Raw genomic sequence first — 26,959 nt, 5'->3', positions numbered from 1 at the left:
AATGATTTTCAAGAATGAACACAATAGGATTCTCCCTTGTTGTTTACCTGCAAAAATTAAACTTTCAATCAATCAATCACTTAATTCTTATGGCACATCCTCTCAGCCCTCATATATATAGTCACACATATATATTTGTTGTTTACTTGCAACAATAAACTATCAATTGCAATCGTATATAAGCCGTCCCACTATGATATATCCCCGAGTATTGTATATATATCGACCCAACAGCCAGATAAAGCACGGTATAGCCCTATGCATGACAGACAGACACACACACACACATATATATTGGAATAGCGCTTCATTGCACTTGCTGACATGGCTAATAAGAGATCGAGGGAGGTGGGGGACATTACAAGGACATATACGCTCCGGTCATGCCAGTAATTATTAGGCCTACGTACCCAAGATATCTATTTAGGCCTAGCTTGCACCTTTTTCTACTTTATTTCCTTGTCGTGCGAAAGAGGCCAATGAATATATGAGCTAACCAGAGTAAATTAACCAGGGATCGTATTCTTAGACATAATTCTTCCCTATGCACATACATTTCCCGAGGCTTTTGTAGGTTATAAAGACATTTCCAGCAGGGGTATTTTTTTGACCTTGGTGGAGTTTAACAAAGCTTGTGTAACACGAATCCTAGAAGAAAAAAACACGAGAGAACGTATTTTATCACATTCTCGGCCTTTAGAAATAACTGATGTGAGCGTCGGTTATTGCATCCAAATATACGCAATGAGCTGAGTACGACAATTTTGCCATGGTGTAAAAAGTGCCATTGGAGTGTGACGCAATGATGCAAGATTGTCCTTCTCAGCGTCTTATATTTCCCGATTTCCGACCAAAAAACTGTTTCCTCCACCCCAATAACTGATTAATTTATAGATATCGTTGAAATGGTTAATTACTGGTGGGTATTGGCAATAGTTATGAGCCAAAAGCAGGAAAATACGACGCTCAGAGTACGACAATCTAGTAAGGGTGATGGACCCTTGTCAGATTATCGTACTCAGAGCCTTATTTTTAACGGTTTCTGAGCCATAGCTATTGTCAAAAAACACCGTTAATTAACCATTTTAACGATAACTATATATGAAGGCAGTTATTGGGGTAGAGGAGGCCGTTTGTGGGTCAGAAATCGGCAAACAGGAGGCTGAGTACGACAATCTAGCAACGTTGGGGTGATGTGACGTCACGTGACTTTGTTTACAGTGATAGGGAGACCGAGGAGGAGGAGAGCCTGCCGCCCTGCACTGCCCCGTGGAAGCCCCGAGAGCGGCCTTTATCCTCCGTCAGTGTGAGCAGGTGACGTGTTGAGCATGGCGGTGGCGACGGCGGGCGGGTCACGCAGCTACAACTTCAAGATCGTGCTGCTGGGCGAAGGCTGCGTGGGCAAGACCAGCCTGGTTCTGCGCTACGTGGAGGACAAGTTCAACGATCGCCACATCACCACTCTGCAGGTTAGGTTATTGTTAGACTCTCCCTTCTCTTGCATCCATCATTTCTAAAGGCAGAATAAGAGGTCAAACGCGTCTCCATGGGTGTGTCTTTACGTTCACGGTACAGAGGAAGGGTCAGACTACCACCAGGGTCATTAAACTGCCCCTGGAAATGCCCACAAATTCAACGAAAGCCTTGTTACATGTATGTGCTTGGGCGCATGAAGGTTTAAGAATATGACCTTGGTGCTGCCATGGAAAGTGTCTGACAGGCTTGGTCAAAGGTCACTTGGATTTCAAGGACGAGTATGTTTCTGACATTTTGGTGTTTCTTTTTTATTCAAGAATGTAAGTCATTTCCATCACGTCATTAGTTTTCACTTCTTACTAACGTCCCATACCGATCATGGCTATTAATTAGTGTTTATACTCAAAGACATATATATTGTGTGTTGAATGTTCAGTGAGTTGGAAGTAATTTAGGGCCACACGGCCAAGTGACAATGATGAGGTCAAGTTTTATTTAAAGGATGTCAGTAGGCTATTCATGAAAGCCATCAAGACTCACTCACTACAACATAAATAAGTGTATTGAGGATTATTATCGAGGCTAACATCATAATTGTTAACGGCCCTCGCAGAGCGCTGCACTAGCAGTGGAGCGGGCCTGAAACCTCATCAATGGTAAACGGTAAACATTCTCCATACAAGAACTAGCAGTTTATGTAGTTCACAGTTTTTCCTGTGATCTTCTAATTCTCACACAGAGTATGTGGGAGAGTTTGGGACTATACATCCATAACATTTTTGTCTGTTGTCCTGTTCAACCATTAGAACTTTAGGCTGTATGTTATTTAGGCCTTTGAACAATTTGTCCGTAAGATGCTTCGGCCTCAGGAATGTCTAGGGCTCTAGGCTGTGAGATGCTTCGGCTGAAAGGGCGAAGGGACCTTCGAGAAAAACATAGAAATCAGGAAAAGGTAGGAACTGTCCAGCTTGGGGATGACGTCAGATGGAATGATATACTTACATACATATATAGCATACGCAAAAGATTACCCACAGGAAAAAAATATAGCTAAAATTTGAAATTCAATTAGCAATAGTGGCAGGATATCAAATTAGTAGATTAAAGTTTAACAAACAAAGGCAGGGAAATTGACCAGTATTGGAAGTACTGTGTTGCCATCCATCAAATTCATTGCACAGAAATGTATGCTGATTGCATCATATTCCTTTTTTATTTATCTATAATCTGTGTAGTTTTATTATACTTCTTAAATACACTTCTACATGTGTATAGTAAAGATTATAAATACAGATCTCTTTACCTAACAAGCACATACATACATATTAGAAAAAAATGGAAGTTAAAATGCTTGCAACAAAGCTGCATTCCTCACCTACACCTTTCTGGTCCCTTGAGGGAGGTCTAGAAAAGCTCATGAGACTTATAGGACTTTAGACAAGGTTCCTTTAACACTGTTCCTCTTCCTGCTTGGCCGTCAGTCCTAACCTCCTGATGGAGCTAAGTAAAGATGACTTAATGAGAGGGCCAAGAAACACCACTTGCAACCAGTCACTTATGTCATCAGTGTGATTTGTGTGTTCATGTTCGTAGTTAATCTTGGATTTCCCTTAGCAGTTTAATATTCAAGGAAGTAATAATTGTGCTCTTTGTTTCACTTCCCACCTTCAACTTTACCTTCTCATTCTTTGTGAACCTGACTGTACTACTCACAGTGTCTGACTTACAGGCGTCCTTCCTGACGAAGCGAGTCAGCCTCAACGGGAAGCGGGTCAACCTGGCCATTTGGGACACAGCCGGACAGGAACGGTTCCATGCGCTGGGCCCCATCTACTACCGTGAGTCCCACGGTGCCATCCTGGTGTATGACATCACAGATCAGGACTCCTTCCAAAAGGTAACCTTTGAGTACACACTCATTACCTGTTATTTTAATAGTAATGATTGTATTAGTGATGGTGCATCCACACACACACACACACACACACACAAGCTGAGATCACTAACAAATGCCAGCCACGAAAAAAAGGTGATGGAGCTGAATTTGAACAATGAATTTGCCACAAATCAATAAATCTTATTAACCCGGTAGCAGCGACGGGCCAAATTTGTGCCATGATATAAACCCCCAAAATAGATGATGCAAAAATTGATCACAAATGCTCTGATATGTATTATGAAATGGTTTGTGTGAGTGATGATTTTTACTCATTTTTCAGACAAAAACATTTTAAACAAGTGTCTACCATTTAGTCAGATGTGCAATATTGACTACTATGATTTTATCAAGTTTTCTGAATCATCTGCTCACCCTGTGTACTGGCAATAGTGATGAGTAAATATATACCCTAACATAGTGATACTTACAGGTTAAGAACTGGGTGAGGGAACTCCGACGAATGTTGGGTGATGACATCTGCCTCGTCATTGCCGGGAACAAGACAGACCTGGAACGAGAGCGACACGTGTCACTGGAGGAGGCAGAAATGTGAGTGTTGTCTTTTTTTCTGATTTCATGCAAGAGTGGTGGTTTTGTTTGTGTATTATGAGAGGATGTGGGGAAGTTTGGGGAGGTAGACTGAGGAAGATATATGATAATGTAATGCTGAACAACACATGAATCCTGGGCTTTAACATAGAGGCTGTTAAAGACAAGGCAGCTCTGTTCTCTTAGCATGGAATTCACCCGGTAGAATGACTAGGAAACCCAATATAGCAAGAGAGCCTGGTGGAAAGTGCTAAGAAAAGATAGCACTCAATGCTGTCATTATGTAACAAATTAAGATTGTAGAAGTCTCAAAATGGTGTGGGAAGACATAACATATTACACAGCCTACTGAATCACTACATCAATTATAACATAAGGTAAGTATTTATACTAATATAAGTTAGGTAAACAGACCACCCCTACTTATGTTTGATGTTACTCACCTTGTTTGTACATATTCACTCTATGTAATCTGTAGTGTCATTCTATAAGAGAAGATGGCGCCATTATAAACACTTGCCTGCGCCATGACGGGCTGGGGCTGTCTTCCATCCAAGCCCCTCAAGAGAGCCTACTGGCACTACAGGCGAAAAAAAAAAAAAAAAAAAAAGCCCAAATTGGTAAGTTATTGGAACAGGTGTGGGCTGCTGCTGCTCAAACTAAAACACTTTTACTGTATTTTGTTATGCCAAATTCAGCTGCACAAACAAACACAATGAATGCATTAGCTTGTATGAAAATGAAACAAGTAGAGGAAGACAGTTCTTTGAGGAGGCGGTGGCTGAGTGGTCAGTGTGTGGGTGCGGTGTCCTGGAGGACCCGGGTTCAAGTCATCGCCAAGTGGCTTAAGACTGCCCACATGCTCTCGTGATGACTGCCTATCAACCCAGACTAGATAAAATCTAAAAAAAAAAAAAAAGGATAAAAAATTGAGCTCTGGGGGACAGCATGAGCCAAGCAAGATGACACCTCTATAAACATTGCCTGTGCTATTTTGGGCTGGGGCTGACCCTCAGGGCCCATCAAGAAAGCCTTCCAGTGCTATAGGCCAAATATAAGCAAAAAAAAGCAGTTTGACTGTGTATGACAAAGCACAGGAAACTGTAGAGTGCGTGTCAGAGATCTGTCCTGACTGACTATTATGATTAATGCTTCCCACAGGTATGCAAGAGAGGTTGGAGCTTTCCATTTCTTGACCTCAGCCAAACTGAACCAAGGTGTGGAAGAGATGTTCCTGGAGCTGACCCGTCGCATGTTACAAACAGCACTGACCAACGACCAGCAGCGTATTAACTCCCTGACCCGCGGCGGCAGCACCACCACACGCAACCTGCAGATTGTGGACGACCAGACCGCTCCCGCCTCCGGCAAGTCATCATGCTGCAGCTCTTAATGGTTGGACGCTAGGATTAAGAGGGACCACTGATGGCTCACGGTGTGGGAACGTGTGCCATGGCAGGAGTGGCCCTGGCTTGATTCACTCCTGCCATGGCAGCCTCTTACTTAGGGAGATTAGTCATTAGAATTTATTCACCTATCTTCCCCCTTCTTTCATGTGTGATATTTATTCCTCCCCGTACATGGCTGGCGCTTCTTGTTTTCAACTTGTGGTCCAATTCTGGTCTGCGAGAAGAAAAGCTCGCAGCAACGACATGAGCACCTGAATGATGCTGTTTTAAGATTTGTGGCAATGATTTTAAGTGACAAAGCCCCAAGGAGTGCATTCAGGGCTGAGTTACCTTTATATATGTACATTTTTTTTCTGAATACTCATACTGTTCTTACCCGAAGCATTATGCATTCTTGCAGCATCAAAATTTCCATGCAGTAATAGTAGCAGTCAATACACTGTCTGCAGAAAATACTTCATGACTCACTTGGTCATTGAACTCTCAAGGCTTCCATAGGACAATAAAACCAATGGAAAGGACCACATGCTGTCTTTGTCAGTCTCCCTCAGCTTTGATTAGGGTCTCAGTCTCCCTGGCATGTTGTCAAGTAGTGTCAGAAAGTACTCAGTCCATATCCTCACATCAAATTTCCTAAGATGATTTAGATAGTACAGTTAATTGGCTTGGTGGAGTTTTGTTTTTTACTTCACTCCAGTAACTCTTAATATCATGTATGTTGTGGGGATTGTCCTGGATTCCAAACTGCTTACATGTCTCTTTTTAGCTGTTGGTTGCTGTATTGCCTTGTAAGTGGGCAACTCCATTCAACATATATTTCTGCCATGATCCTGCAGGCAATTCATGCAAAAAAAAAATAAAAAAGAAAAAAAAATCCTTTCCCCCCAGCATCACTGAAGTTAAACATTGAAAGTGATGGCTTGCAGTCCTTAGTGTTCTCGTAACTCCTTGTCTTGATGTGGTGTACAAGAACTGAGCTCCACTTCTCCAAATGGTACTCAGTCATCACTCAGTTGTCTAATATTTACCTTTAGAAAAAGCAAATATTTTTTTTGCTGCATGGCTGTGACATGCTGAGGATTAAGATCATAGAAGACACTGGAAAGGCAATATGGAAAAAGCTTGAGTCATAATGCAACCATAATAGTTTGAAAGGACAGGCCTATAATTCCTTCCCCTTCTGTCTCTCTCTGGCATATGACCACAGATGTTGCGCCGACTAAACGAAACTTTCCAACTTTGAAAGGACAAGGATAAAAAAAATGTTCTTCTGTCATAATAAACCAAATTCAGTTGTATTGCTCTTTTCTATTGGTTGTACAATTGTTATATGTTGTCTGTGTAGCTCCAAATACTATAAGGATGCAGTTCTAGTATTAACCTAGTGTTTGGAGCCCCAAGGCACACTCCTGCTAGTCTTGGTACGAGGATGCATTGCTGCTATGCCTTAAGCCACACCCTTACTAGTCTGTAGGTCCGAGAAGCCAAACACATGATCAAGAGAATGAAATAAATGAAAAAAATATATCAAGTGGAGAAAAAGGATTGAAGAGGATGAACTTTGAAGCTTTCAGAACATCCATGGCAGTTTAGGGAATACACTTTTGTTGAGCCTTGAGTGTCATGTCTATCCTAAATAGTAAGTATTAAAGTAAATTATAAAACTTAATTTTGTACGAGTAATCTTTAAAAAAAATCTAATCTGCCAGAGGGCCACTGGACAATAGTATGCTCAGGGGAAAGCTGCCAAACTTTATTTTTTTGCATATCTAGCACCGTAAATTCTGTCTTGAATTTTAAATATTTAATTTTTATTGGTAAGAAAATGAAGGGCATCTTGTTTAGAAGCAGAAGTAGCATAAAATATGTTTGAACAAAATAAATCATTTCAGCATTTTTTAAAATTAGTGGACAAAATATATCAAAGGGTTGCATGTTGCAATGATAAATGAAAAAAGGACTGTTGCACAAATTTCATATTTTCTTCAGTGAGTCCAAGAATATGCAAAAAATATTTTTCAATGTGTATTGGAAACAGTAATACTAGTAGGTATATTAGTAGGACACTTAATAAGAAAATTTTTAGAACTTAAAATTATTAACCCCCTTACATAAAGTTTGATAAAAAAAACATTGCCATCCTTTTGTACACCGATGAACTGATGATGAACATGGAAGTCACAACTGTGTGGCTTGACTTTGAACTGAAATAAAAAAATTAGTTTACATCTCAGCAGTCAACGAGCTGAGCACCATTGACAGTATTGAAAATAATGGTGGCATTGCTGCAGCGTGAACACCCCAGACGGGCCACACACCCGGGTCTTCTTCACCCGGAAATATTGGCAGAACTTTGTAACCATAACAACTGTGTCGACCTTAACATATCAGGTTTCATATTCTTGCCGGTTGATTGTCTCAAATTTGAAAGAAAATTCATCCACTCCTGATGGAATGTTTGAAATGATATTCATTTAGATTCTCAGTGGACAGACTGAATCAGAAACTCCAAATAATCATTACTAAATTGACTTAAATTATGCCATTAAGGTTTTAAATATATGACAAATTAAATTATGTTTTACAGATCCTGTTTGATTGGAAAAGTCTATTTATTTTTCTTATTTAACACCAAGATTAGTTTGATTTTTTTCTCTTTTTCTCTATTAATCACTCACATATGGCAGTTTTATCTTATATAAATTTCACTTCATGATGCTGTGTATGTCAATATATATAGGACCTAATCTTTGGTATATATGAGGCAAGCGTAGAAGGGCAAAAGTAAGTGTACTATTTTCTGTGTGCTGATGATGCAAGAGTAAAAGGAACAGTGGTGGAGAAAGAGGACGAAAGGCAAACATAAAATCTCGGCTCAATGAAATGAAGTATGCAAAGAAACAGCAACAAAAGTACTGAGAGTTTTTAGTAACCACCAACTGAAGAAAAAACTTCATACTTAGATGTCTGATACCTCAGGACTCAACTGTGTCTCCTTAGCTTTTGAATGTAAATAGAAGACATTGATCACATCCAAGTTACCGCAGTTTACTCACGGTAATATAACCATTTATGACCCAATTTACAAGAGAGGAAGAATGGCTTGTTGGAATGACCACTGACCACTTGGGCCTCAATTTGAATTGAACTCCACAGAAATGCAACTCAATGTGCTGTAATCCATTGTGTCAAAAAAATGACAGTACATAATTCTACATTTATTCATGTTTTTCCCATATTCTGGAATTGAAGATGAACATTTAGGACATCATCTGGTAAAAAAATCTTGCCATCTTTGTGTAGCTTCATGCGTAAGGCTGTGCAAGTGGGTCGGGGAAGGCAGTGACACACGGCAGCTGGGAGGCTGCAGGCTGTGGGGGAGGAACAGGGGACATGCTATAATGCTAGTAAAGTTAGGACATATACTATAGCTGTGTGTGGCCTCAGTTCTCAGCTCCATCTCATTGGCCCTTGAGCCTATAGCAGGTCAGAACCCATTCTCCCAGGACACAGCAAGAGTAACATCTGTGTTAGCGCAGTTTGCCTTCAGCAGGTTTCCCTGAGAACCTGTTCAGCGACCAGTTCAAAAGGGAGGGTGAACATCTGGGTGGGCTGTTCACTGACTGCCCAGGCCAGGATTCAAACCTGAGCCTGTGGATTCATAGCTGGGCACACTAACCACTACACCACAGAGGCTACTTTATTGTTATATATGTTTCTGACATATGTATATGTGCATTATAACATGATCTCTATTTATTATAGATTTACATATATTTTCGCATTCTGTAATGTACGTAATATATAGCTATACATAAATAGAAGAGCAAAACATTTTTATGCATCAAATTATAAAAAAAAAGATTTTTTATGGTGAGCCACACCACAACTGGTGGGGCGGGGGTTGTCAAATCCTTAACTTATGTTGCCCTAACGATCCAGACGCCTACTGAGGCTGGGGCACAGCAGGATAAGATGAAGGGTTCCCCAACACACTGCTGGGGATACTTTATGTCTACTGTGGAAGGAACTTTTGTGAAACATGCTTGAACTGAGTTCAGCCTGAGCTGTGGAAGAAAAAATTAGATCAACAAGGAACACCTCAGTGTTATTAATTTATAATTTGCCCTCTGAAAATAAGTGAGCTTACTCTACTGAGTGGGCATGATGCTGGCCAAGCCAGGTGAGGTGGAGATATACAGACAGATTGGGTTCAGCATTTTCCCTCACCTCTCAGTCACTCATTAAGGCTTGGTCCTGCCCATTGTGACAATGAATGCATGAAGTATGTGCATGACATAAGAGGAAGTGGAAAGTGTCATCACATCTGTGTCAGTCTCAAACAATGTGAGGAGTCAGTAAGCTGCTGGGCCTTCAGCCAAGCATCACACACCAACTCCTTTTGTCATCCAGCCACTCATCCTCTCTGATGGCTGAAGTAAAACAATGCACTGTAGTTGGTGATTGACGAGTACAGTTCCTGCAGCTTGGACAGGCTTTGATGCTGATGGAAATATCTCTCTGTCTAAAATATATAAAGATATGAAATGCATTGAATATGTCAGTGTGGCTTTACTGTAATTTACTGTTGGCCTCAAATCACTTGTATGTAGTAATATTGAGCTTATCAACATTACAAAGCCTATATACCATCTTGCTAAGTGTTCATGAGGTTTCATAATAGTGGTTATCCTGCTTGTTGTTTTGACATGCAAGTTAGTGCCACATAAAACTGAATATATTTATAACATTCACAAATATGCAAAATGTTTTCATGTAATCTTAGCTGTACCAAGGGTGGACTTCACTTAGCTTCTGGATTTCATAGTTTGTTTCACATTTGTTAAGAACACTTACAGTTTCATACACATTCTTATTGTATACCTTCCAGGCTCTTAGGGTGCGGCCACACTGCGCGCGGTTTGCTGGGAGGGTAGAGGGTAGCGGGATGCCTAGTGGGTCAGGCAAGAACAAACACATGTTATCTAATACGAGTGGCCATACCGGACACGGGTAGCAGGTTCCCCCCAAGCTTACCCACTCGTATTAGATAACGTGTGTTTGTTCTTGCCGCTGAGCCGCTAGGCATCCCGCTTCCCTCTACCCTCCCAGCAAACCGCATGCAGTGTGGCCGCACCCTTAGTCATGGTCATAGAAAAAGGTTGCGGTACATAAAGCTGCTGTTATATAAATTTGATGACAAGCACTTTGTAACTAATATTCACAACGTTCATTTTAACAATGCACAGTTGCTTATCAGAGATGAAAAATCAAACAGCAGGGTAACAAAAATATAACAACAAAAAATGCTGGCAATGTCAGTACACCAAGTTCTGCTAAAAATCTTCATGCATTTATTTGATCCATGACAAACTGCATGCTTATAACTTTCACGAGTGCTCATGGAGTGAGCAAAACAGTTTTCAGAAGATAAGACTGTAATGTTTCATCGGGCCAATGTTTCTATGTGCAAAATCTGTATAACTATTTGTATATACCTCCCTCTTGTGTATATTAGCTTGCTTAGGTGAAGCAGACATGTGTATACATATTTAGTTTTATCATAGAGTAAATACAATCAGATCTTCACCACAACCCTCGCTACTTAGTGTCCTGCCGTGGCCGCCACCGAGGCAGCTCCATCTTTCTGCTCCACTCAGCAGTGTGTGCATGTTTGTCAGTGATGTAGCTGGAAGAATACTTGCTAGCTGAAAACTTTGTTATATGTAATATGTATTTTTCAATGAACTGTAAGGCTTAGGAGCTGCATGATTCACTAAGTACTTCTGTTAAGATTTTTTATTAACATATATGGCCTAAGTCTCAATGAATGAGTGGAACATTAATCACAAGTTTGTTATAGAGAACTGCATCTGTGATATTAATTAATGCATTGAATTATAAATAATATTTCCCCTCACTGATGATGGTTTGTCTACAACTGAACCATATGTAATTATGAGTACATCTGATTTGTGTCATTACAGGTGCTTGATGATTTACATTACCATTAGGAGACAAAATAAGTATTTTTGTACATATATTGGCTTCTGTTTGTCTGAATTTATTACTCAGGTTAACTGCTGTTGCTGGGGAATGAAACAACAGCAAACCCTCCATAAATCAGACCATTCAGGAGAAGACCTTATCCAAAACAGTTGAAAATCTGAAATATCCCAATTTAAAAAACTCATGTGTACCCAAGCAAGGCTGTTCCAGAGTTAACCAGCAATTTTGATTTATTCTTGCATAAAAGACTAAGGGCTACTTTCACAGTCATTTTGTTTGTTTCAATCGTTACCAGTGGCGGCGATCGTTGCTATAGTGTTTCCACGTAAAACTGTCCGATGGGGTAGTGGCGGCTGCGGGGTTAGCCTAGCCCCGCACCTTGCCGCACACTCTCAACACCTCTCGCTTCCTCTGCAGTCACCACTAGGCACCCATAGGCCAGTTTCACGTGGAAAACTATAGCGTCCATCGCCACCATTGGTAATGATCAAAACAAACAAAGTGACTGTGAAAGCTGCACTAAGACACCAGAGTGGACCCGGAGTAGAGCAGGACTGTATAAATATAGCTGTACGATTCTGAAGTATACTGTTTTGTGCAACGGGGCAGCAAGAGTAAGGTGGCGGTGGTTGTAAACAAGGCACAGAACAGATAAATAGGAGGCATGCCGTGTGCATCAGGAAAGCTAATTTTGGGTGCATACGTTATGAGTTGTAACTAGTGCTCAGAAATCTCAACCCGGTAGCAGCGGGGACCATGTTTCTTAATGGTCCCTCCAAGCGAGAAAAATGAGAAAAAAATCGCCCCTCACACAAACCATTTCATAATATATGTCAAAGCATTTGTGATCAGATTATGTATCATCTATTTTGGGGGTTTATATCACGGCACAAATTTGGCCTGTCGCTGCTACACAGTAAAGCCACACATTTGGCCTGTCGCTGCAACCAGGTTAACTACTGTTGAATTTGAAAATTAATTAAATTATTCCGTGTGTCTATATCATCGAAAAACAAAATCAACCAATGAGTAGCCATGTTCCTCATACCCTGTGCCAGTGAGGGTTCAAGAGGGACATGAGACAGGCAGCCTTTGTTTTGATATGACACAGTGTGGACTCGTGCCAAATTCCTGGCTAGTAACCCGATCTTTGACTGATTTACAACATCAAGAGGAGCGTATCAGGACCTCTCTTCTGGCCACTCCTCTTAGCTCTTTTTATAGGAGCAGTGATTTGTGGACTTTTTTCTTATTATTGTTTTCTTTTTTTTGCCTTTGAGCTGTTTCCTTTACTGTAAAAAAAGAAAATCAATCCCAACCCTGTCTGGACACTGTAAATCCTGGAGTTTGGTACAGTTTACAGATATGTGCCTGGAACCCTGAAACTTGACTTGACTTAATTGCGTAGATCGTATCGACCCCTTGCTCTCCGATCCATGCCAGCCTCCAACGTTCGTCTCCATTCGTCCCTGTCAGTGGCGATGTTCTAGACCGTCGGTAGTGGGAGACCTCTGTCTGATGGTATTTGGTCCTTCCATCTTTTCGGTGGTCTTCCTCTCCTAAAATCTCCATCATATGCTTTTTTAACATAGCTGGCCCCTGGTTTTCGAACACTGAAAGAGTCTGATTTATCTGATTTCCAAAGTATGGAGGTCCGATTTATGGAGGGTTCACTGTAGTTAATGTTAATATATATGTAAATAATAGAACACTTGGAATTAATTAAACTGTTAAGCTAAGTGCTGAGATAACTACTTTGACCAAAAAAAAATAATGCTTCATTGGCTTTTGTTGATCTTATGTTTTCTGGGCCACCTTTCAGGCATTTTTGTTAAGTTGTGTAATGAACTAATGTACAGTGATATTGTATGGCAAATTTGTTAAATTCTTAATGTTTGTTACTGTATGTTGTAAATGTTCCTTTCCAGCCTAACAACTTTATTTTTTATGTAAGCACAGATAGTTACTTGAGATTATTTACACCTAATGATCCAAATGCAATGAGAAATCTGAGTTTTAACATACCTGTCATGTACAGTTTCCTTTGAAGCTCCTACTGAACTTGTTGGCTGAATTTCTAACAAGTTAGTAAACTTAGGACGAGACTCCCTCGAGGACAGGCAGTGCTGTTGTCTGTCATCTGCTCCTTGCATTCTGTCAGCCGGGCTTGCTCAGAAAGAGTTTTTGTGTTTCTCTCTCATTATAGATATTTTTATAACAAAGGAGCTCAAGGGCAAAAAAATAAAGAGGAAAATGCCTGCTATATCGCTGCCCCTGCAAGCAGAGAACATAAAGAGTAGCTGAGAGCGAGCTTAGATTCAGTTACAGAGGTGTTTTGGTATTCACCTCTTGAAAGCCTCCAAGTCATAGGAAGGAGGAAATACAGGCAAAGGCTCTTCTGGAGTTTACAAGTAAAAAGAAGGAAGGAAGGATGTTGGTCACCTCTTGCTTTGGACTTGGACAGCATAAGGGTGAGCTAGAATAGAAAGTCCTGTGCAGCAGGGCGGCAGGAGTGGATAAATGCACTTAGCAACTTCTCAAAAACATTATTTTGGAAATCGATATTGACAAACTACCATGTTGTTTAATTGTGGCTAGATGAGTTATCCATCTACTTTGTCATGCAATGATCTGGAGCTGTGGCACCATGAATGGATGCCCCCACATCCAGTTGTCAGGCTGTGTATTGTATTCATTTCTGATACATCTATTATGACATGCATGACTTATTTTTTTGATAATCATGAAAATAATATATTGGTGTACTTTTTGGTGACCTGCAAATTTGATTGACTTGTTTTATTTGTCACGATGTATAATGTTAATGTAATGATATAAAAAAACTTTTACATAGCATTCTGTCTTGGAATCAGGCTTAGAATGTGGATGATCACAAGGGCAGTATATATTTGATAAGTGAAACATAAATTTAGTACTCATAAAATATAAGAAATATTCAGCTAATGTTTAGTACAAGGAATAGCAAAAATGTTGTCTTTTTATTCCTTAACTCACAAGAAATATGATAAAAACTATATCAGGCTGATCATGTTGGAGGTAACCAGATTGTTTTAAACATCTCAAATTTATCTATTCATTTTCAAGCTCCTGGAGTCTTGATGACAGGCCAGAGCTAGATGAACCTTCATAATAATGGACTGTTGGTGTATTTTGCTACTATTTATACCAAAGTTGTAGAAAGTAAAGAAATATTCAATATTATTTGTATTTTTACCTGATCACAGATAATTGACCCGGTAGCAGCGACGGGCCAAATTTGTAGCTTTACCGTGTAGCAGCGACGGGCCAAATTTGTGGCTTTACCGTGTAGCAGCGACGGGCCAAATTTGTAGCTTTACCGTGTAGCAGCGACGGGCCAAATTTGTGGCTTTACCGTGTAGCAGCGACGGGCCAAAATTGTGCCATGATATAAACCCCCAAAAATAGATGATGCATAATCTGATCGCAAATGCTTTGATATATGTTATGAAATGGTTTGTGTGAGGGGTGATTTTTTTCTAATTTTTCTCGCTTAGAGGGACCATTAAGAAACCATGATCCCTGCTGCTACCGGGTTAACAGTGGTGATTACACCTTGAAATACAAAGTATGGTGGATCTGCTGCAAGCAAGGCAAGTATAGAGAAGGTATCGTCATACAGGCGGGAGGAAATCACTCGTTGGCAACTCCTACTGCCTTCACGCTTGGCCCCGCCCCATCCTCGTTGTCTGCCCAAACCGACGACTTCACACACCTCACTCTCACCCTGTTTCCTGACCCCAATATTCATTTTTACGCAAAACTGAGACCACCATCATCTTCCTGAGAAAATTATGCTTCACACTAGCATAAATTTGTAACAATAATGTAAAATTACACATACGAAAATCAAAGTTAAGTGAAGGATGGAGTAAACATTTTCTTGCACTTATTTCCTTTCAACTCCTTAGTACTCAGCTGGTTTTCGTCGCATCACTTTTATAAGCCCAGATCCTGAATCTGCATGCTTTTCTGCTTCTGATGGTGTGTGGTATTTCCCGAGGTAAAAATATTGTTACGCCAAGGCTTAGCTTAGTTTAAATTGTAATTGGCGCCACGTGACGTAATGAGGGTTCCTGTTCCGGCCCCGTTGGGCGGGCTGGAGAGGGACGCCATGCGGCGAGGAAGAGTGGAGACGGAGAGAAGACAAAGGACGCGCTCGCCTGTGCTCTGTGCCTTAGGACTTAATCGCCTGTGATTTGTGCCTTGACTGCCTCCCCCTTGGACTATAAGGATTGTACAACGTGCTATTGCTTAGTAAACCCCAAGAAAGTCCGCCCTGTATTTAATTGTGCCTCGCTGTGTGCTCTGTGGGTGTGTGCGAGTGTGTCCGCCGGAGTGTCTTTGTGTCTGCTGTCCGCCTCGTGGGAGCACTGTGTTTTCCATAGCGAGCCCAGTTTAAGTAATTGGGAGAGCACCTGTCTGCCTGTGTGAGGGGTAGACAAGTGGAGTATAACAATATGCATAGGGTCAAAATCGCCTCCGAACATAACCCGAGCCGTGGCGGCTTTCATTCGCTGCGGCATTTGTTTACTCAAGTCAGACTCGCCGCTCACAGAGTGAGGTGAGCGGCGAGTCTGACTTGCGTAAATAAATGCCGAAGCTAATGAACACCGTCACGGCATAGCTTATGTTTGGAGGCGTTTCTGACCCTATGTATATTTTTACCTCGGGACGTACCACACACCATCAGAAGCAGAAAAGCATGCAGATTTAGGATCTGTGCTTATAAAAGTGATGCAACGAAAACCAGCTGAGTACTAAGGAGTTGAAGGGAAATAAGTGCAAGAAAATGTTTACTCCATAGTTCACTTAACTCTGATTTTCGTATGTGTATTTTTTTATTATTGTTACAATTTTAAGCTAGTGTGATGCAGAATTTTCTCAGGAAGATGATGGTGGTCTCAGTTTTTCGTAAAAATGAATGTTGGGTCAGGAAACAGGGTGGGAGTGAGGTGTGTGAAGTCGTCGGTTTGGGCAGACAACGAGGATGGGGCGGGGCTTAATTAGGCTCGAGGAAGGGGCGGAGCTTATCGGGACGCCAGCCAATCATCGTCCAGGATGAGATGCCATGAACATTTCTATTTATATTTTTTTATTCACCGACAATTGCTTCATGGGATATGTAACAAAAAATCCACATCTTATTTTATTTTACTGTAGTAGTTTATAACATAAAAAAACATCCGAGAGGTCCTAATAAAAAAGCTCATTTCAAAATTTGGTTCTTCACGTTCTATGAGTGACGATACCTCTCTATACTTGCCTTGGCTGCAAGCCTATTAAAGACCATCTAGTGTCTGCACCTTATGTCTCCTCTTTCCACACGTCCTTCATACACACACACGCACAAAAAAAAAAATCAAGCCCACAACTTTGCTCTCTTCAGTGATCTAGAGTTGCTGGTTCAGCATCCTATACATAGGTATCCCCAGGGCCCGAGAGAGAAAGTCCTTGGAAGTGTGCTCAAGGAGTCCCAAGCGTGCGAGAAACCTTGGGCATGTTTCACGAAAGCTCCGAAGCCTTGGAACTCTGCCTACCTCGCTCGCCGTCTTGGGAGGCCGTGCGGGGTCTCCCAATCGCTCCCAAGGAAGGTTCCAAGCGTCAGACTGTAAACATGGCAGCCCGTGAACAACCCCGCCAGCACCGACCAAGGAATTTTCGCCCGAGAAGGGACATCTTTAACGAGTACGATGACACCGAGTTCAAGAAGAGGTACATGGTGGATCGTGCTGGCCTGTTGTTCGTCACTGACTTGGTGCGACGCGTGATTGGCAACAGGACTGAGAGGAGCCGTGCGGTCACAGCGGAGCTGAAAGTGGCGTTGACTCTGCGATACCCCGCCACCGAGAAAATGCAGCAGTGCAGCGCAGATGACTTTGGAGTTTCCCGGGCCACAGTCAGCAGAATCATCACCCAGACCGTGGATGCTCTCGTGACACAAGAGAATATGAGGCGGTTCATGGGGTTCCTTTTAAACCGGGGGGAGCAGCAGAGAATGAAGGCGGAGTTTGCCGAAATTGCTGGTTTTCCCGGTGTGGTGGGTGCTGTTGATGGCACCCACGTAAGAATAGTGGCCCCACATGAGCACGAAGAAGTGTACGTCAACCGCAAGAACTACCACAGCATTAATGTGCAAGTGTTATTTGATGCACAGTACAAGCTGCGGGCCATGGTGGCGAGGTGGCCAGGGTCTACTCACGACTCACTATAAAAATGTTTGTCTACACCGTGGTGCCGTTGAAGATGCAGACGGAAAAAAAATACGTGCACATATTCCTTACAATGAATATACTATCGCTGTATTTCAACTAAATATCAATTGTTTATATTTATGATTCCATAATTATATATAAGAAGTGTAATTTAGGTTAATTGAAGCTGTCCTGCCTGGGGGTTGGGATGGCATGTTCTTCCCTTCTCCCTTGTTGTTTACCTGCAACAATAAACTATCAATCAATCAATCATATTAGACGTCAAAGCGACGCGGAAGATTGGCAACGCTGGCTACTCCCAAGACCGCCCCCAATCCTACTTGGAAGTGCTTGTAGCGCGGTGATGAAACACGCCCAAGATATTCTCCCACCTGCGCGTGATGTCACCACGCTTGGGAGAGCACTATGATGAAACCCACCCCTGGTATCTCAGCACCAGGGCCCGGCCGCCCGAGCATGATGAGTGTCATTTAAGATTTGCAAAGCTAATAGTGTTTATAACAATTATAGTAATTACTCGCAGCACCAGGGCCCAATGGAAGCTCTAACTGGCGCTGGGTATCCCCGACTGCCTCCCACACTGTAGACTTAACCTTCAATCCTTCAGCTTATTCTGTTCATCTCTCTAAAGCTGTACTCTTTGCTCAAACTCAAAACACTCTGAGACTATTCAAGGCATATATTCCTTTTACTCATCCCCCTCTGACTCTACTATGCCCCCATACTCTAGACCTAACCTTCAATCCTTCAGCTTATTCTGTTCATCTCTCTAAATCTATACTCTTTGCTCAAACTCCAAACACTCTAAGACTATTCAAGGCATATATTCCTTTTACTCATCACCCCTCTGACTCTACTATGCCTGATACTAAAATTCTTAATATGCTTTCTATGCTCTTTCTGGCCTAATTGATTGATTGATGGTTTATTGTTGCAAAAGTACACAAGAAAGGAGAGGGGAGGAACATGCCATCCCGACCCCAGGCAATACATAGTGTGATTTGCAGTAATACAAGAAACACGTTTACAATATTCATATCACTATGTAGTGGAGGAAATGATAAGATTCGTAATATTATAATAGAAAACAGGCTCACTTATTGCACAAGGATCCACAGTTTAGTGAGTTATCAAAGTTGCACAAGTTCCTCGCCCTCGTGGGATGCGGAAAAAAGTATAAATATGCAGTGGAGTGGATGTGGAAATGTGGTTCACTTATCTGACAAGGTAGTGTAGTGGTGAAGTGGTTTACTTATAATCTACTTATAAAACAAATCTACGAGTCCAGTTTTTATTCACAAGTCGTAAAGTGGAGTGTGATGGCAAGGCGGTGGAAGGAGAGTGGATCGATCGATAATTAAGCTTGTGCGAGAACTTAGGACACAGTTACTTAAACGAAAAATTAACTTAATTATGTGAGAGAGAGAGAGAGAGAGAGAGAGAGAGAGAGAGAGAGAGAGAGAGAGAGAGAGAGAGAGAGACCTTGAGCGCGAATTAACGTAGCCTCCTTCATATTGGGATAAAGAAAAAGCAGGCTAGTACTGTGTATTTTCAAGTTTTTATTCACAAGTCGTAAGCCATGCAGGTACAACAACACCTTACCAACAAGTCCTTACAACCCAAACATGACACTCCGTTAAGGGAAATGAAGTTTTGACGGTAAGAACACGCAGAGAAATGAACGGAAGAACGTGAAGGGAAATGAAGAGTTTTGGCGGGAAGAACACTCAGAGAAATGAACGGAAGAACGTGAAGGGAAATGAAGAGTTTTGGCGGGGAAAACACGCAGACAAGTGAACAAGAACGTACAGTTAAGAACACACAGGGAAATGAAGAGTTTTGGCGGGAAGAACACGAAGAAAAGTGAACAAGAACGTACAGTTAAGAACACACAGGGAAATGAAGAGTTTTGGCGGGGAAAACACGCAGACAAGTGAACAAGAACGTACAGTTAAGAACACACAGGGAAATGAAGAGTTTTGGCGGGAAGAACACGAAGAAAAGTGAACAAGAACGTACAGTTAAGAACACACAGGGAAACGAAGAGTTTTGGCGGGAAGAACACGAAGAGATATGAACAGAAGAATTAACGTATATGAATTCAGCTGCCTCTCTTCCCGCCCCGTACCCTCGTCGTGGGCGTCGAGAGAGACTGGCATTATCAAACGCTTCGGGTTCATGTTACAATTTTTTTTCTTAAGGTCAGAGACCAGAGCTGCGTCGGGATGTCTGGAGTGCTTTTCCCGTTCATGGCGAGGAAGCTTTGCAAAACTACCGCCAGGTCATGAAACCACCAATGGAAAAAAATGGACAACTTAATTCAATGAGAACTTTTTGAAATATGATGCACTCAGGCTCCGAAGTTTTAAAGCTTGGAGGGAGTGAGGGAGGCGGGGAGCAACGAAACATGTTCTTGCTGTTGCCCATGATGCATAGGGTAAGGCGGGGTAAGGTGCCCCCCTTAAGGGAGACTGGCTGTTGTAGCCACATTTTTTGCAATAGAATTTTGAAAAAAAGGTCTGTTGAAAGCCTAGGCTAAGGCCTATTTATGGAATATATTATATCCACTCATTATGATTTTGACTTTATTATAATGACAATTAAAAAAAATAATAAAGGGGGCTTCTTACCCCGCCTGTGGGGTAAGGAGCCCACTGGCTAGGCCTTTTACCCCACTCTGGTTTACAGTAATAAAACTTATAGTCTCAAACTCAAAAGTGTTCACTTATGGATGCCTTTCAAAAACTTAAACATGCAGAATGCACAGCTGGAGTAGGCCTAGGTCTGTATGTATGTCAAAACTGCGAGTCTGATTAGGCATTACAGTATTGCTATTTTTTTTATTTATAGCAATACTGTAATGCCTAATCAGACTCGCAGTTTTGACTTACATACAGATCGAGGCCTACTCCAGTTGTGCATTCTGCATGTGACCAATTTCTACAACCCCGACATTGGAGCCATTTTTCTGAAGGTTGCTATCAGCAAATGGTTCCCCACACACCAAACAAGGCCATTCATCCTTAACAGAGGAAGCTGGAGATGGAGTTTTTTTCTTTGTTGCTGATAATGGGGTAAAAGGCCTCCCTGTGGGCAACTTACCTCAAAGGCACAGGGGGCCTCTTACTCTGGCAACTCATATATACACAAAATGTCACCATCTTTCCTACAACAGTAAGTAGGCAGAGTATAATCACATGCAATATGGTCTAGACATCTTAGAGCAAGTATCCATAGCCATCAGGCTAACTCTACAGCTCTTTGTCGTTAATTAGGTATCATTAAAATCACTAAAACCTACAAGAAATTAGTTAAAAAGAAGAAATGTCCCCTTGCGGCCAGATCAACTGTCCATTGTTTAGTCCAGTAGTTCCTGTGAGCACAGCGAGTTGGCGTTGCCTGCTTGATCATGTGACTGTTTGAGAAAAGAAAGACAAAACCAAGGGGGGCCTTTCCCCCCAGGGGGACATCTTACCCCCCCTTACCCTAATCTGGCACTTCCTTGGCGGGCGTGCAGGGAGCGAGGGGAGCGGAACGTGGTGGGCCGGTGCGTGGAAGTGTCCACTGGCCCCTCGCCCTGCAGGACACTCGCAGCTGCTGCAGCGGCAGGGGGTTAGAGCGGCGGGCAGAGCAGCAGGCAAACCACCCAGCCACCTTCTGCTGCAGCCCCTCGGACAGACAGATGACCAGGATGGGGCTCATGCTTCTTTCGACGAAAGGAAGCAAGTAAACAATATCAATCATCCTGCTTATTATTAGTGCATCATCCAATACAACGGTGGCCCAGAACACTCCGTGCAGCATGGTGAAGGTGACGGCGAGGCCCAGCAGCAGGTGGCGGTTGGGGCCTTCCTGTCCCTCTTCCCGGTTGGGCACGGCGGGGCGGGGCAGCAGGGCCAGACTCACGAACACCCACACCACCACCAGCGGCACGACTGCCTGAGTGATAGCGTTGATTGTAAGCTGTAAGAGCCTAGATTCAAAGAACGGGCCAAAAACACATACTAGTTTCTCTTCATGGTAGACTGAGTATGCAAAGAAATATGAGGCAAATCCTTCGGCAGCCGCCAAGAGCCAGGCCGCTCCGGACGTCAGCCGCATCACTTTGCGCCGGTACGAGAGCGTGTGGTGCTGAGGACGCGACGCCAGGTAGCTGTCGACGGTGAACAACATGAGGAACATGAGGCTGCCCACCACTCCCATGTACAGAACAAATCTAACTATACTGCACAAATCTACGCTGAAGTTGAGGTCGCCGGACGAGATAACAACAGTGGCCACCATCCCGATGAAAAAGAGCATCTCGGCCACGGCTCGCTGCAGCAGGAACATGTTGGGCACGGTGCGCTGGCGGGGAGATGCAGCGAACAGCACCAGCAGGAGGGTGTTGGCCAGCAGCCCCGCGGCCACCATCAAGCACTGCAGCACAGAGAACACTCTTTTTATAAGGCTTTCATATTCGTCTTCCCAGGGCGCGGCGACGTTGTCGTGGTACTCCATGACACAGAAGGCAGATAGCGGCTTTGCTTCGCCCCGCCGCGCCTGGCTGAAACTTCCCGGTCAGCGAGAGTGAGGCAGCGGAGACGTGGCCTGTCGGAGTGGAGCTTATTTGGCAAGCTTTGGCATTTCCTGAGCGTCACTGAGGTCCTGCGATGTAGCTACTATTGCCCTGTGAGCTGCACGCCCTTGTCCCCTGAACTTCTAACAACAACTAGCTCTGTGTGACTGGTGGAAGTGACTAAGGCGACGAGCCAAACAGTGTTGCCAGATTTTCCTAATGAAAAGTAGCGGAAGCACTCTTAAAAAGTAGCGGATTTGACCACAAGGTAGCCCAATACAAAAAAAAAAAAAAAAAAAAACTACCACCTATTACACTTAACATACTATATTTTGGTACTTACCATTATCCGTTTACATATGCTTCCATGGGGTTGGGGGGGGAGGGGAATGGAGTACGTCCTCTTTCACGATGCTAAATTTTTTCCTTAAGTTTACTCTAGCTTGGTTTTTATCTATAAATTATTTCCATTCTTATCTAAATTTAACAAAAATATTTTTCTTCTTAACAAAACTTAATTATTCTTTTTGCCTTAAAAAAGATTTTTCCTTTCACTTCCTCTGCATCACTTTTTAAAGATTTGCATTACCTAGTATGTCATTTTCTTCCTCTGTATTTTCTAATTCTTGTTTATATATTGAAGAGTCATACTTCAGCATGCTCTGTGGTGGCTCAAATGATGAGCAACATATTCCTTTTTGCTGAAGACTTGTCTTTATTCTTAACAATGATGTTAGTAGTTCCAAGCCCATCTTGTTTCTCAGTTTTGTTTTTACGGACGTAACCTTTGAAAATACTCTCTCAACTAAAGCATTACTGATGGGAAGGCTGTATGCCTTTAATGCAAAGAGTGCTAGGTCTTTTAGTACACTCTCGCCACCTGCATTTTTTACTGTGATTGCTTTGGTCCAAAACAGACATCCAGCTGTTGGTACATCGCCTCCAAATATGCTTCTCCAGTCGAGGGTCAATATCTGACGCCACTGGCTCTCAATTTCACCTAGCTTAGACTCATCAGCTAGACCAAGTGGCAACTCTGAGAATGGGGGTCGTGTGTGACTTAGACAAACAGTCGGTGATAGATTTTTTACTTTTTTCAGTGTGTCAAAATGTTCTGGTATACGAGCAAGAAGCTCCTTACATGCTCTGATTAAAAATTTGTGGCATCTTGACTTTATGTTGAGCAAGACGTCCTCTGAGACTGAGCTGGATGCTTTCTTTTTAGCCAAAAGGACAGAAAATTCATTATTATTGTTAACATTTAGAAAATTACAAAAGTAGCCCAATAATGTCATCATGTAGCCCAAACATATCATGAAGTAGCCCAAAAAGTCGCAAGTAGCGGATTATGAATTTAAGTAGCACATACCCTTCAAAAGTAGCCCAATCCGCTACTTTTCGCCCAATCTGGCAACACTGGAGCCAAATCACTAAATTAGTTTGAGCTTCCAGATTCACCAGATAAAATAATTTTTCAGAGAAAATGGGGAGAACTTAATCTCATTTTTCTATGTACATTTTGTTGTCATTAAACTGAAATATAGAATTATTACAACATTCCCACACATTAATATATGACATAAAGACTAAAATAATGAAAATCATTGTAAAAACATATCCTGTCTCCTTGGACTGTCTGTTTTCCCGGGACAAATTATTATTTTATGTATTGAAGAGTTTAACTCAATGTTTGATTATTTTTTTCTTAATATACATTTTTATAAGATAATTTATTTACACAAAACCGACAAATACTTTTTTTTTTACCATTAATGGTATTTGATAACAAGGATGAGATTGTCCACCGTACCCACCAAAACAATAACAAATCGTACGCAAAGGCTTATCCCACGCCTACTACTGGACTAGACTGGACGCGTTCTACTTGCTGTACCTTACCTGTATTGCTGCTCTTCACTTGCTGTTTCATTTTGCTGATATCAAACCCCAGGTACGTAAACTTAACTTCCTCTTACTAGGCTGTTATCGTAGGTCCAGTGGCACTCATTAATAGTACCGTGAACTCTTCAGTAGGTCCCAATGTAATCTCTATATATAAACTGTGGTCACATATCCTTATTTCTCTTTCATTCAACATCTTGCATGGGTCTTTGAGACCAACAGTGGAAAACCTGCTCACAAGCCCTAATGTTACCTGTGTACTCTTCCAGGTTCCAATCCACGACCGAACTAGCCCCCTAAAGCACACCAGCTGACACTCAAGCAGTCCCGAGGTCATGGAGGTCAGTGCTGACATCAGCAAATGGACAGTGCAGACGTTAAAACGTTTTTAAAGTCGAAAGGCATACCATGTTCTGGGTATGGCAAAGCCAGTTGAAGGACATGGTACTGATGGCACTGCAGCAACCTCATTTAGTGGAAGATGTCCTGCCTCTGAAGGAAGATGATCACACACAGAGGAGATCTATTAAATTATCTGGGACACAAGTCTTGCTTCCAGATCCAAGGACTCTCACTGAGTGGCAGGAGGACTTGAGTACAATGCCCTATATTACTCAAGCCCATGTACTCATGTATCTGGTCTTAAAACAGGGATGGCCAGCAGAACGCATCCAAGCCTATGAAAAGGAATGTGGCTACCAGCTTTATCAGGAGAGACACATCCAGCATGTTCAAGTAAAAAAGCTGGATTATGATGTGTCGTGCATTAAAGGTACCTGTGTGCGCCAAACCAACCAGAATGAGACCCCTTACCAAGTTTGGATGTTTGCCTCTTCTAATGGTGACATCCATGCAGCTGGCTGCCAGTGTATAGGGTAAGTAGTAGTTTAGTATTTTTTCAATAATTTTTATAGTATCTTGATGCTTTGCCCTGTTCATTTACCTATATTTTTTTCATCGTCATATACATAAGTATAACATGCACCGCTTACCTCCCATTAATGATTATCAGCCTAACCTATACATATTTGTGATGAAACAGAGTGGCAGATAATCATGCCTACAGCCTTTCACTGTGTGGTAGCTCTTTAGCGAGATGCATAGAGTGCTGGCCTGGTAAGCCAGAGGTCGGGAATTCAAATCCCGGTTGAGTGAGAAAGTTATTTATCTCACAACGGATCAATTTCTCATATGTTTACGAGTTGGCCTGATGCAAGGAAGCATCAGGGTCATGGAAAAAAGACAGTATATTTCTGTTATCCTTGATCCTCCAATTTATTAGTTTATTAGAGAGGATAATAGCTTCTAGCTGCATGAAAAAGAATAATGTTTATTATCTAAACTTGATTTTTTAATTTCATAATTGGTTGTTTGTGATTCATATTATTTAAAAAAAGCTGGCTAAGCTAACTTTGACTTGATTCTAGATACATTAGTAAAGACAAATCTATTATTCTATTATAGAGATGATGGGGGATGCAAGCACGTCTTTGCATTCATCTTCGCCAGATCAGATTTTGTGCAGCGTTGTGGGGTGCAGCCGGGAAGTGCACAGCGTACCTGCACAGACGTGACTTGCACCTGGGACAAGCCTCGCAGGCAAAATAAGTGTAACTTTAACCTTGTCACCATTGCGAGCAGGTAGGTGCAATACATTTTGTAGAAAACAGTTTGACACCCAAGGACAATAATAACATGTCACCTAGGAGCTACACTCACCATGTCTTGCCTCCATGTCTACTCTTATGCAGGTTTTCTTTTAATTTGTTTATACATTTAGCTGGATTTGGTTTCTATAATCCTACTCATACTTTACAAATCTTTAACAATCCTCCACTTCTAGCTTCTTTCTATTCTTTCCACTCTCCATAACATAAATCCCTTATTTTAGGGTTTATCTTTTTTCCAGCTTTCTAAATTTTTCACCATAAAAATTGCCTTCTTCATTCTTTGTTAAATGAAAATTTCTTAGAATACAAAGAAACAGGTAGATTGAAATGAGGACGGGAGTGTTTAATTTCCTGAGTTAGGTGTGTGGGTGGATGTGGCAGAGAACAAGAGTTAATGTGCGTGGTTTGGTGTTACTGAAGACAGGAATGTAGATGTAGTGCAGCAGATTTGTGGGTGGGTATAGTTGAGAACAGGAATGAATGTTTCTTTGAGGCAAGCAGGCTGCCTTTTGACTGCTGTTCACTCCATATATATTGTTTTCTAACATCTCTTACATTAATTTTACAGCACAGGTGCAGGGAACAGCAGATCCAGTACTCAAAAACCTTATAGTTCTGGTAGTTATAAGGCAATATCAGAGTTATATTCCCCTTATACTCCCGACAAAGTTGCAGACGACATTGCAACCACTCTCCAGCATGTACCGGATGCAGCACTGTGGGGTATTGTTCCAGGAAGACCAGCCTCCTCTTTACCCTCTATTACAGGATTAGCAAAATGTTTCTTTTCACAGGACAATCAAGGTGAAAGTTTCATCAATTTTTTAAAGAGTAAGTATACTAATACAGTTATTTCAGAAATTTTTGAAAAAACAAGCGACAACATTTGTGTCCCATATGGAAACAACAGAGTGGGGCAATAACTGCAAGTGTGATACACAAAGCTGCCAGATATAAAAAGAATGATCCTGATAATTACATAGTAAAAGGAATTATGGGGAGTCTTCCTTTATAGGAATAGTGCCACTTCTTATGGGCTAAAGTATGAGGCACTTGCAAGAAAACTTTACGAGACTCAAATGCGTAAGAAGCATAATGGTTTCAAAGTAAAACGTTCAGGTCTTATCATCAGTAAAAATTGCCCCCTCATACGAGCCAGCCCAGATGGTATTGTTTCATGTAGGTGCTGTGGA

The 26,959-nt window shown here is 41.9% G+C and overlaps 2 protein-coding genes across 2 annotated transcripts; both read left to right on the top strand.

The window, feature by feature from the left end:
- The first annotated feature begins 1,203 nt into the window (after positions 1-1,203).
- Positions 1,204-14,601, top strand: LOC126988742 (ras-related protein Rab-21-like). Its single transcript, XM_050847114.1, has 4 exons — positions 1,204-1,469; positions 3,206-3,373; positions 3,846-3,964; positions 5,126-14,601. Exons 1-4 carry the CDS (start codon positions 1,329-1,331, stop codon positions 5,355-5,357), a joined length of 660 nt encoding a protein of 219 aa, XP_050703071.1. The 5' UTR covers positions 1,204-1,328; the 3' UTR covers positions 5,358-14,601.
- A 9,928-nt stretch (positions 14,602-24,529) lies between these two features.
- On the top strand, positions 24,530-26,689 carry LOC126988676 (uncharacterized). Its single transcript, XM_050847031.1, has 3 exons — positions 24,530-24,971; positions 25,561-25,737; positions 26,335-26,689. The coding sequence occupies exons 1-3, from the start codon at positions 24,538-24,540 to the stop codon at positions 26,687-26,689; spliced, it is 966 nt and encodes a 321-aa protein (XP_050702988.1). The 5' UTR covers positions 24,530-24,537.
- Positions 26,690-26,959: the final 270 nt, after the last annotated feature.

Source organism: Eriocheir sinensis, chromosome 70 (genome assembly GCF_024679095.1).
Source record: "Eriocheir sinensis breed Jianghai 21 chromosome 70, ASM2467909v1, whole genome shotgun sequence".
NCBI lineage: Eukaryota > Metazoa > Arthropoda > Malacostraca > Decapoda > Varunidae > Eriocheir > Eriocheir sinensis.
This window is presented reverse-complemented; position numbering and strand designations above follow the sequence as displayed.

Excerpts from the sequence above, each read along its gene's own strand:
- LOC126988676 (XM_050847031.1), top strand. The coding sequence starts at position 24,538 with ATGGTACTGATGGCACTGCAGCAACCTCATTTAGTGGAAGATGTCCTG. Across the intron at positions 24,972-25,560 it reads GCTGGCTGCCAGTGTATAGG|AGATGATGGGGGATGCAAGC; the intron begins GTAAGTAGTAGT and ends ATTCTATTATAG. Across the intron at positions 25,738-26,334 it reads CTTGTCACCATTGCGAGCAG|CACAGGTGCAGGGAACAGCA; the intron begins GTAGGTGCAATA and ends TTAATTTTACAG.
- LOC126988742 (XM_050847114.1), top strand. The coding sequence starts at position 1,329 with ATGGCGGTGGCGACGGCGGGCGGGTCACGCAGCTACAACTTCAAGATC. Across the intron at positions 1,470-3,205 it reads GCCACATCACCACTCTGCAG|GCGTCCTTCCTGACGAAGCG; the intron begins GTTAGGTTATTG and ends TCTGACTTACAG. Across the intron at positions 3,965-5,125 it reads TCACTGGAGGAGGCAGAAAT|GTATGCAAGAGAGGTTGGAG; the intron begins GTGAGTGTTGTC and ends TGCTTCCCACAG.